This window comes from Callorhinus ursinus, unplaced genomic scaffold, assembly GCF_003265705.2.
Source record: "Callorhinus ursinus isolate GAN/ISIS: 27379988/994484 unplaced genomic scaffold, GSC_fseal_2.0 scaffold63, whole genome shotgun sequence".
In the NCBI taxonomy this organism is placed as follows: Eukaryota; Metazoa; Chordata; class Mammalia; order Carnivora; family Otariidae; genus Callorhinus; species Callorhinus ursinus.
Window position 1 is genome coordinate 5,800,022 of NW_027397125.1, and position 12,830 is coordinate 5,812,851.

The following is a 12,830-nucleotide window of genomic DNA, read 5'->3' on the forward strand; positions in this document are numbered from 1 at the left end:
ACACACACACACACACACACACACACACACACACACACACACACACACACCAAAAAAATATTCTCCTTGGAACAGCCGGAGTTTCATTTTTTATATTTTAAATAAACTCTACACCATACAGGAGGCTCAAACTCATGACCCTGAGATCAAGAGTCACATGCTCTACCCACTGAGCCAGCTAGGCATCTCCAGAATTTTATTTTTAACATATAATGAAATCACATCACTCCTCTGCTTAAGTTCTTCTAGAATCTAGAGGCTTCCCTTCACCCTGAGAATAAATAAAACCCTTCCTGGCTTACAAAGCCTTCCATGTCTTGGTGCTTTGCAAATTGCCTGACCTCATTTGATACCATTCTCTTCATGCTTAACCCTCAATGCTCCCAACTCACTGCACTTCTTCCTTTCATCATCAGATCAGGCTTGAACCCACTGTAGGGCTACTACATTTGCCAGTTCCTTTGAAATACTCTTTGCCTTCACCTTGGTAGATGTAGCTGGTTCTCAATCATTCAGCTCTAAGTGTCTCTTCCTCCAAGAAACTTTTCTTGGCCACCCAGTCCAGAGCAACCACTGGCTTTTTCAAACTCAACAGATCACTCATCATCAACTTTTTAATTAATTATTAATTTTTTGTTTTCCAGTTTAATAAGCTAAACTCTAAGCTCCATGAGAGCTTTGGCTTTAATACCTGATTATTGTTTGAACTACCTCAGTCTTTATACTAGTGCTTGCTATTTAGATTAGTGTAGAAAGCATTCGATACATTTTTAAGTACATGAATGAGTGAATGAATATTTTCAGAGCCTATATATATATATATATATACTTAATACACACACATATACCACACACACATATATGTATTATATATATATATACATATGTATATATATATATGTATATATAGATATATTTTTTAGAGAGAGAGAGTGAGCATAAGCAGGCGGTGGGGGCAGGGAGGAGGGGCAGAGGGAGAGGGAGAGAAAAAATCCTAAGGAGGCTCCATACTCAGTGCGGAGCCAGATGCAGGGCTTGATCTCAAGACACTGAGATCATGACCTGAGCTGAAATCAAGAGACAGATGGTTAACTGACTGAGCCACCCAGTGCCCAGAGCCAAAATATATTTTCAATTAAAAAATAGACTTTCGGATATTGAAGGCTAATGAAACCAAGGTCCCTTCGAAAAGGCTAGGTTGCTTAGCATGTTACCAACAAATAAACTCTTGTTATTATTACTGGTTTTGCTATATTTTCCCTTATAATGTTCTGTTTATTTCTTTTACCATAGCACTCACCACTCCCAACTCTATTTTCTGCAAATCTGTTTGCTTAAATTCTTTCTCTTTATGCTAAAAATGTAAGCTCCATGAGGAAGTTTGTTTACCACTGAATTCATAATCTAGGACAGTAACTTGAACACAAAGACACTCAGAAATTTTTGCTGAAGGGAGTGAAAATAGGAGGTATGGTTGAAAGTGGTTGATTCAGGTCCTCTCAATTTTCAGTGAAGAAACAAAAACATTCTTACCTACAAGTAATGGGCCATCTATTGTAAGTAAACATTTTTTATCATGGATCTCATTAAATGTTCTATAACTCAAATTCCTTTAGACCTTGGATAAGCCATTACAAACATTTTGCCTTAGTTTTTGCTTCCTGAAAAATAGGAATTAAAGGAAATAAACAAGCCAATTAAAATTATCTTATCTTTTTAGAGCAAGCCCAACTTGAGAGTTCAATAATCACCACCAACTGATTATCATTCAGCAGTAAATGAGCACAAAGGAGAAAGTAAAAAGAATGGAAGAAAAAAATCTGAGAGGCAATTTTTGTGCTGTTTAGGATAAGACTTCTCTTGTTCTATTGAACTTATTAATAAAAGTTCTAAAGTCTGGGGAAATGCTTCCGGGCAGCAAAAGCAAAGTTTTGAAGCACACAGGTCTAAGGAGAAATTAATAAAATGCAGTGGGGAAATTAAATTGAACAAAAGTGCAATGAGCCATAGTTAAACCAATTAATTAAGCAGGTTTTGATATGTATATAACTGAGTTTCTGAAGAATTAAAAATAAATCCAAGATTTTAAACCAGTGTTTGGTATTCAGCAAAACATGAAATGGTAACATGCAGAAAATTTGTAGTTTTTAAAGTAGTGTTCTTTGATGAATTCCTTCCTTATTCATATGCATCACCACTTTCCCTTTTTCAGTTAATCTTTTTAAAACAAAGGTGCTTTCAATAATACACAAAAGTCTTACGCTTTGTTCGATTCTCTTCTGCATTCTTTTTATGCCAATTTCAAAACCAGGCAATTTTCTTGCAGCCTCAATTACACAAATATTTATTTGTCAGTAGTATGTCTACTACTTTTCAGGAAATGACGAAGATTAACTTGCTTAGTGCATCTGCAGCCTGGCAGGTGTGAGGCAGGACGGGTGAGGTGTCAAGACCACAGGCCGGGAGTCACATAGATCTGGTTTCAGTCCAAACTTATCACTTTAGAGCTATAAGACCCTGCACAAACAACCTGGCTCCTGTAAGCCTCAATTGCCCCCACTGTAAAAATTTTGCACAAGCTAAATATATTTGAAAATTCCTTGGCACAATGTCTGGCAGAGAAATCTCACAATAAAATGGGAGTATTAATATAATGCCATTTGCAACAATGTAAAATGGCTTGTTTTGGAACTTCAAACATAATTTTAAACACACATATATGATATATATGTATATTATATGTGTAATATATGTATTATTACATGTATTATGTCATGTAATAATAATATGTATTATTACACATTACATTATACATACATATGTATGTATACTATATATATAATATAATATATAATATATAAACATGTATATTTTCACCAAAAATATTTTATAAAAATAATGAAGTGGTTGGTGGAAGATATGTTTCTAGACTAGTGTCCCAAACCTTCATTTATAAGGATGTTATTTCAGTTGAGAATTATCCTAATGGTAATCTGGCTGGGGTAGCTAACTTTCCTGGTTTTCCTTTGACTCTCCTAGCTTCAGCACTGAAAGTCTCTCATCCTCAGAAACCCTTAGTTCCCAGACAAATCTAATCATGATTCCTTCATTTGGAACCTAATGCTCATTCATTCATTCATTCATCCGTTTTTCTGCAGTACCGGGTACATTCTTAGGTTCTGGAGATATAAAGACCAATCATCCTCAATAAAGCCCACAGCCTAGCAAAAGAGACAGACAAACGAGCAAGTGTCCATAAGACCTATGGTGACTACTGATGATGGAGTTTTGCCAAGGATGTCCGAGAAACACCAGGGTTGGGCACCTCACATAGACTTGTGGTTTAGGGAGACTTTTCAAAGGAGGTGAGCACTGAACTGGAACTTGAATTAGGTGCACACCTCAAGCCAGAGCCTTCTACTTAATTCTTTTGGGAGTTTTTCATGTGTGAACTCAGTATTTAACTAAACATATTGAAATGCCATCTCCTGAGATGTATTTTAGCTGTCATCTAAACCGATTTTGAATAACTTCCAATGTGCATGTAATCTTTATGGAATGTCAACAATATATGAATATAAATGTCCACAGACTCTTAATTGTAAAGCAGTTCTTTCCACTCTGGAGATACAGGAAAGTTAAAATCTATTTTTAAGAATGTTAATCTCCTGCTTGCTTTTTCATTATTTGACATTCATGGCACAAAGGAAATTACGGGAACAGGTTGTACTGAAAACAAAACAGAGGTTATAATAAGTAATGTTGTTCTAACCATAATACTGTACTGGTTGCCCCAAAGTTAGCAAGTCAAACATGTTTCTGACAGCTTATTATCAAGGACTTGGCATTCTATTCTTTATACTTCAATAACATTTCAATAACGTATTCCCGACCATGCCTCTATCATTAGAGCAAATGCTGCAGCAAGATGATAAGACAGAGGCTGGTCCACAACAGGAAGCTCTGATGCAACATGAACACACAAAGACCCTGAAGATTTGGTTCTTCACCTGTGGGGAGAACTTTTCATAGACTCTGAAGGTGGAAAGGGACTTATTCCCAGACAGACTGTAAACTCTATGGGGGGGGCGCAGAGCAGGGACCACATCTGTATGATTTGTTGCTGCTTTCCCACTGACTGGGCTATAACTGATGCACAAAATGATTGAGTGAATAACAAAACACAGTTAAGTCTTTGCTCCGTATTTCCAACAAATGATCATTCATTCTCTGAAAAACTCTAGGGAATAAAAACTCCTTTTTGCGATTCATGAAAAATCAGACTGCACATTCTTTTTCTGTAGAGGTAGGTTAGTTTCACTTTATTCCCTAACTTTAGACCACATCTCTAACCTTCACCAGTAACCTTTGAGATATTCACTGGAATTTACTAAAAATGTGCATGTGACCATGCATATACCATCCTTGTTAGAGTAATGATATGTCATGCCATGTTTTCTGAAGAATATGGGCCAAGAGCATCAATTTATAGACCTATCAATCACACTCACCATCTAGTTTAAGCTCCATAGAGATAATAAATGTATATCAGATAATTATTTTATTGACTCTGAAGGTTTTTGGTAATTTTGAGTGCTCAAAGGAAAATACTAAAATTCCCTAAAATCCTGAGCATTTTTTTGCCTTTTGGTCATGGGTGTTTTTTTTTTTTTACATGTATACATCTGTTCATATATACCTAATCGACACACCTGACACATCTAAAATTCAATGGAAGAGTTATAAGCAACAAGTCTTGGTAAAAATTTTAAATTTTCTGTATTACTCTTTTTTACCTTTGAAGTTTACTACACCAACTGCAGTTGAAGCCAATCTGAGAGGATACACAGGGGCCACAACCATTAAACTGGAGGCATGCTAGGAAACAGGACAGAATAGATTTATCAAGACTAATTGGCAGCATGGAGAGAAATTAAAAAAAAAAAGATTGCTCAACCAAAATTAAAATCACCCTCCTACCCCCCATATGCACACAGGAGCAAGATACTTATGCATAAACAGATCAGATCATTAAACTTTCCACCTAGCCCTGTTCACATGGTAACTTACTAGGTAATGGGGTCATCTCCACAGCTGAAATATTGGTAATTTTTGACATTTGTAGCTCTACCCGGTGGTATTCATAAATTGTTCTTCTTCGAACATCTGTAAAAACAAAAATAGAAAAAAATAACCTTTCAAGATGTCTTCGCCTGTAAAACAACATCTGATAATGAATGTGGAAATGATAAACTTTTTACCCAAGCTGGTTGTAAAACGAAGATTTAAAATAATCAATCCCTGTGAAGAGACTGATTATAACAGAAAACCTGAAAATCACGTATTGATATACCCAGAAGTCTTTTTTTAATCAATCAAGTTGAAATGTTGATTATAGTCCCAGATACCTCACTTCACTAGCAGGGCTCCAACCCATTGTTCCCTATGATATACTCAAGACATTTTAATAGATTTATGTATTTTGAAAGATTCTGACATAAAATCAAGAAGGTAAGATGATACCACTTTTTGAAAATAAAGCTAAAGTGACTCCTTTAGGAATGGGTAGCAGTTAAAAATTTTTCACAGCCTAAAAAAATAAATAAAAATCACAGCCTAAATAAAGTTATTTTGCCAGAAGATGAGTCTGAGTGCTTTAAAGCTTTAGAATGAAATTTCTTTAATAAAAGAAAAACAGAACTTAAATCACCTCAAAAATTTAGTACTGATATTTATTAAATATACAGTATCATGTCTGAGGAAGGTTAATAATTGGTACTTATATTGCATGAACAAATTTATAATCATTCATTAGCAGATCCAACCGTATCTCTGAGGAAAAGGCTAGATGGGAGACTTTGACATGAACTTTAATAATTAAATATCAGATAAACATGGCAAAAATATTTTATTACAATCAAGACCATTTTGATGAAATATATTTAAAATCTCCTATTAAAAAAAGACCTGAGCCTTATGCTAATGAGCTTGCCTGAAGTTTGGTAAATGGAATTGGAAAAGTAATGTTATCAGCATTTTATTTAGCTCTGAAAATGCCTGTGATGACAGGAAGGCATTACCTGAATACTATCATATCTATCAGGAATTATTTGGAAAGCTATAATCTTATTGAAAAAAATATGGTACCCAATCTTGGGAAGTCATATGTCATGGTGGTTGGTAGTACATGCTCTTGAACAGTCTTGTGTGGCTCACATCCCAATGTTGCTTCTTAGTATCTGTGTGACCCCGGGCTCCTTTTGTTAGCCTCTCTGTATCTCGGTTCCCTCATCCATAAAATAGAGATAATAGTACCTATACCACTGAGTTGTTTTGACAGCTAAAATGAGATAATAAGTGCAAATTGGTTAGAACAATCCCTTTCACACTGCAAGTACTCAATACATGTCCAACATGCTAACTATACATCACACTGGTTACATGCTGCATGTAATGGTCTATTTCTATAGACTTAAACGCACTGGAGTCACACTAAGCCTCTGAAATCAGGCTTCCGGGAATTTGTCTCCCACTTTAGCTTTAAGAAACTTAAATTTTGACTAAGGTCAATTGACCCAGCTGTGATCACCTCTAGGACATAAAGCAGGAATATGGTGTTGAGGAGATAGTGAGCTGTCTCTTATTAAAAGTTTCAGGAAATGTAGATATAGCTACACATCCAGGAGCAAAGTCAAACATCCACTTATTACCTACACATACCTCTACTTTTATCCACTCATATCCTTTCACTTATTTCTGATGATTCACCATGAAATTCTGCTCCGGAAGAGGAGGGGGGGTGGCCTCAAATGAACTCTTTTGGGGCTTGGAGGGGTTCTAGAGCCATTTGCTGAATGTATCTTCAGGTTTATCAGATTGGAAAACACTGCTTAAGAACCATAATCTAATTCATTTCTTTTTGGTATAAGGGAAAGATGCATATATCATTTTTAAGGTATAAACTTTATCAAACATTAGAGAAAATACTAATTTTAGGGTATTTATAAGGTTTCTTGAGGCACATTTTTTTTTAAGTTTTAAGGCACATAAAAGGATTATCCAGCTTCTGCTTTGTCTAAATAATACACCTTCCTATATACTGCTTTCTCGTGTATTTTACTAAATAAGTTCGTACTTGGAAATAAATAAATAGCATTCAATAACATGGCTTTGCCATGAGATCACAGGGTTGGGGGTTTTTCAGTCTCCTTCATACTCAAGTTTGCTCTATCATATTTGTAGGTGTTTAAAATACTAGTTTTCCTCTTCATTTCATATTATACTTTGAAAATCTCAAACTACTGACATGTTGGCTATGGAGCCTCTCTGGAAGTTAATTACTAATTATGCATATGGGGTTCAGGGAAAGTGACCTTTTTTGCTATGCTAGTTATATCACCTGCTCAGACCCCTCCAACTATGGGGATGAAATGAGTTTAACAAAACTAAGATTAATGAGAATGATTTTTGTTTGATGACCTGCCAATTAATGAGAGCTTCCAAATGGCCATTTTTGTTGTATTTCAGAGATACCTCGGTCAGAAACAAGTAATTAGGAATGTATTTACTGGTAGCTCCTGCCAACACTAGAAGCTTTCATTTGCTTCCAGAAATGTATTTAGCTCATGTGTCTTCTTTAGAAAGCCAAAATAATGCTGTACCAAAAATTCAGTCTTAGTAGTGCTGATACAGCTTTAACTGTTTTCTTACAACTTTACAAACCGATTTTGACTATCATAACCATCAGGGGCTTTTAACAATTAAAAAAAAATAAAAGAAACTAAATCTCTGAGCAGACTAACATGTAGAGAATAAAGTTTAGTATCCAAAATCTTAAGGTGATATGATTCAAAGTGTGACTAATGAATTGCATTTTTTAGAAATTCTGAGCAATATTAACAGGCAGGAACAGAGTGATCATATGGAAACACCAGGAATCCTGTCCAATCAATATTCACTCTGGCCTAAATGAACACAGTTTAATGAACACCCTGTGGCATGATTAGCCATGATCTAGTTTGTTTGCCTGTTTTTAAAGCTAACATTCACATAGAGAATGTATGAGTCATTTCCTAAATTGGCAGATTCTTCCATTTATATAAATATTTTAATATTGTCTGAATTGTCAAGTAAATGATTTGCTAGCATGGCCTTACTTATGCATTGCCAATGCTTCATGACTCCTCCCAAGTGGTTATTTCTTTTCGAGTTCCAACTGAGCCCATCACACAGCACCACTCACTGAGAACTCTTTAATGTAAAGGGCATGTACTGCACAACAAGTTCATTCCTGCCATGAAGACTTGGGGAAAAAAAGAGACTCTTGAGAAAAAAAAAAAAAAGAGAGAGAGAGAGAGAGAGAGAGAGAGAGAGAGAGAGACACCATTACAGCAGTGAATTACAAAAATGTAATCCACTAAACAAAATAGCTGGTTGGCATTGTTAAATCAAGCATCTACAAATAGAAGATGCTTTTGCTTCAAACATTTCTTTATTCCTTCTGTAGTTCTAATTCTATTAAACAAAAATGTAATTCATTTTGGCTAAGACAATGTAAAATTTAGAGGGCCATGAAGTACTAAGCTGAGCCTCTTCGATTTTCTTCTCATCATTCCCTCACTGCTTGTGAAGTTTCAGGCCACTATTAATACCCAAATGGGCAGATTTCATAAGTTCCTTGAGCAAACATAAAGAAAATCAGAAAATTCATCTAAAACCAATCTTTACTTTTCTCCTCCTTTCACGTATATTTACCAAGGGCTTAAACAAGATGCATGTTCTGACTTCTTTAAGCAGTCTTTGCTCAAGAAGAGAACCAGAACGAACACTGGGACAGTAAATGGTCAAGAAGTATCTGAGTGGGCTGGTGTGACATGTGGATGGCAGGCCTAACATCATGGTTCCCATTGACCTAGGAACTGTTCCTCTGAACGTGGTGCTTCCCACAGGGGAACACACCTCTTTATTCCTGAGACTTATGGGGAGATTCTGTAATGTACATTGGCAATGTCATTAAGTCTCTGTGTGTGTGTGTGTGGTTTTTTTTTTTTTTTTTCTGGGAGAAAAGAAGACTGTGACTTTCTTAAATCAAATTGGGTGAAATGCAGTAAGATTTCCTTATTTAAAATCAAGTTTTTAAAAAGCTTTTAGTGCTAAATCATGCAGATGTTTGGCACTTGTGTAAGAAAAATCCCCTACATTTCCAAGAAACTAAACTTCCTAGAAAAAGATCCAACTGGAAAAATTAACATGTGGGCATGTTTATAAAGGTATCTAACCAGTGTTAGTTAAAAATAGAAATATTCTATGTGTAGTAGGGAAGGGTAAGTTAAATAGAAATAATCATTATGTAATAGGGAAAATAAGAAGTAATTAAGGCAAAGGAAAGTATAAATTTGAAGGAAGACATGCGAGAGAAAAGTGGAAAATCGAATCTGAGGTCATAATTTAAAATTAAAAAGGCAGAGAGACCTTGATAGAAAAATTAGATTTTTCTATTTAGATTATTTTTGAGAACTATTTTGACTACTTTCCTATTCCTTCCACAGTAAGGGAACCACTGCAAAGATGAGCTTTTGATTCACTTTACTGAATAAAATAAAAGTACATTAAGTTGGGTTTCTCTTCCTTAGACCAATAAATCCTAGCCTAATAGGTACTCAATAGATATTCATTAAACACATATATGTGTAAATGCCTTGAATTTTTAATAATGTATTGAAGTCCTTTCTGTGACTTTTAGTATTTTATATTAGGAATAAATTATCAAATAAATCGAGAGACACATCTCTGTATTGCTAAAATTTTATTTTATCTGATATCGGTATAGGATAAAAAGTTAATGAATAAATGACTGAATAGATTAAAAAAAAATAGCCACAAGTTCCTGAAGGAATTGTTTTTCTTTCATAGATTCTAAAAAACACTCTAAAATATTTTACAATTAACTAATCAGTGATTTCTAATATCCAGAAAATTCGTAAATATTTGCTTCTTTTTAAAAAATCAAACATACCAAATACGGTATGTTTGCAATGTATGTATTAAGCAATAGAACATCATTTTTCATAACCCTTTCTATCTTGGAAGAGATTTATGAGAAGATATTTTATGGGGAAAATGTCATGATTTCTATTTCTTTCTCCTTTTGTTGAGCCTTGAGCGGACAAATGCATATGTGAGAACCAAAGCACCTGAGGAAGATGGGCTGGAAAGAGAAGCAATTTTTATCCTCTGTAAAATGAATAATTTTGAAGTGCTTTCCATTTTGAGGGCCAAGAAGGTGAGAAGACCCAATTTACTAAGGATTTGTGGATCAGTGTGTCCTTAAATGAATGAAAAGACCCTGATAACTTTGAGAGTAAGAAGAGAGGCTCAATTCTAAAAGAGCTTTAAACTGGGTTATGAAAGAAAAAATATCATCAGTTTTTTCAAGATTATTCATTTCCTCCATAGTTGTCAAGATGCTTTTTTTTTTTTTAATTGCAGTTAAGTAATTATAACGGAGGTGTCCTACTAGCCAACCAAAATTACAAATTGTTTTATTTGGGGAAGATCAGTTATAATGGAATGTTTATATTTGAAAATTTACTATTTAATCGTATCAAAAGGTCTAAGGCTTTTTGAAGGCAAAGAAGTAAAATGTATGTTCTGTAAATATTACACCTGAAATATAATATTTTATTTAAATATGTGTATATGGTCTATTATCACCCTGTCCAATATGGTAACCACTAGTCACATGTAACTCTCTAAATTAAAATTAATTAATGAAATCAAATTAAAAATTCAATTCCCAAATGTCATTAGCCACATTTCAAGTGCTAGTAGGCACATGCACCAGTGAGACCAATACTGAACAGTTCAGATTTAGAATATTTTATCAGTGCAGAAAGTTCCATTAGACAGTACTGGTCTATGCTATTATGTTTTCTGGCAATTGAAGCTTCAGACATTCTGCAGAGTAAAAAACAAATCTCTCTTTTTGTTTGTTAACTTTCTTTCATTCTTTTCAGTCTGTAAACATAATTTTGGTCAAGTTCTTTGAAAAATTGCTGTCTGGTCTGTAAAGCTTATAAAGAGACCACATATGACAAACTTATACAATGGTCCTCAAAGAGTTCACTGAACTTCTGAATATCTTTAAAATATATTTACTCTCCAAATTAGTTGTGACTTTTATCTTAAATGCTAACATTTCTTATTGAGCTGTGAATAATAATAACAACAAAGCAAAGGCAAGTTGTAGCAGGAACAACGTCAATAAATTGAAGACAGCAGATGCTGATGAGAAAGGGACTGACGTGAAGAAAGAGGCTGGTGAGAAGAATAAAGCGGAGTGTTCTCAAGGACTCGGAAATAGCCGTTATCGTTAACTTATAGAAAAACCATTTCAAGTTAGGTCGGCAGCTTTCCAGCTTGGTTTCTTGGACAAGAATTCTGCGTATGGGTAAAACTAACTTTCACGTTACTAAAATGGCGTTGCTTTACGTTCCCAAATAAAAGAACTGTGAAGGCAAGAGTGGATTTCCTGGGTTTTCTTGCTGGAAATGTTATGCTCTTTAAGCTCAGAAGGCAGAGAAAAGGTGAGCCCCGATGGAGGTCAGCACCCTAGAGATTCAGATGGAAATTCGGAGTGTTAAGTCGGAGCAGAAAGAAACCAACAAGTATGAATGGTCCTAGGGAGAACCGTATGTTTTGCCGGGAAGATCTCTGCACACCGTGTAAAAGAATTTGGAGGGACATAAGCAGAGGCTGAGAATTACTTAATAAAGCTATTTAACAAGAAATTATGGAAATGACACACGACCTATCAATACATGACAATGTGAAAACTTTCTGATAATCAAAAGAATATTAAGGCAACAATGAAATATCATGTTCCACCGATCAAATTTGCAGGGTTTAAAAAACGATAATAGTGTCTGAGAGCATCTGGGGAAATGGGATATCTAATAAAAAGCTGGTGGGGAAGTAAATTGGTACAACCTTTACAGACAGCAATTTGTCAAGGTACATAAAAAAAATCATCAACAGTCAATGGCCACACATTCATTTTTAAAGAGTTGTGTCAACATTTACAAACAGAGATGTTCAGCACTGTTTTGCTGATAATTAATATGAAAAGCAACCAACATGACAAACCAGTGTTCAGACGGGTCACATAAATTATGAAATAAAGGAATTTGTTGCAGCTATTAATGGCCACATTTTAGACAGGTATTTAGCAGTGTAGAAAAAAATGTGTTATATATGTGAATGGAAAAATAGGTGACAAATTATTTATAGCCCAATGCTAATTTTCTTAATGTGCATGTGTTTACATGTGTATCTACCATAAACACAAGTTTGGATGCAGATGCAGGGAAACATTAATTGGTATCTCTCTGTGGTAGATTTACAGACCAATTAAATTTTCTTCTTTGTATTCCTGTTATTTTACAAATTTCTCTGAATTAATATGCACTATGCTTATCATCACAAGTATGTTTTTACATTTGGATTTCCGTCATGAATAATCAAAGTCGTTGCATGTAGACCTCTTTCACATCTGTACCTGCAGAGACTGAAACAGCTGATCTCTGTGTTCTTTTTGTTTCTAAAATTCTACAAAATGTTTTATCAAAAATAGAAGAGACCTATGGACAGAAAGACACACCAAGAAGTCAAAAAACAAACGATACTTAGAATGAGTTTCAGAGAGAGGGTGTCGAGGTGTTTTCTAGTGGAAATCCCCTGTGGACCCATTCTCATGAGCACTTGTTCTGGATGTGGACATCTTAGCATCACTGTCTTTTTAAAGTGACAATGTTTTTTGTTTTGGGGGGTTT

At 34.8% G+C, this 12,830-nt stretch overlaps 1 protein-coding gene across 2 annotated transcripts in view; it reads right to left on the bottom strand.

The window, feature by feature from the left end:
* Window positions 1-12,830, bottom strand: part of PLXDC2 (plexin domain containing 2) — a 477,133-nt gene that overhangs the window by 119,972 nt on the left and 344,331 nt on the right. For both annotated transcript variants that reach the window (XM_073885626.1, XM_025891922.2), the window contains 2 exons: window positions 5,071-5,166; window positions 4,797-4,878 (listed from right to left, as the gene is read on the bottom strand). In XM_073885626.1, the coding sequence (XP_073741727.1) occupies window positions 4,797-4,878; window positions 5,071-5,166 (178 nt within the window). The remainder of the gene's footprint in view (window positions 1-4,796; window positions 4,879-5,070; window positions 5,167-12,830) is intronic.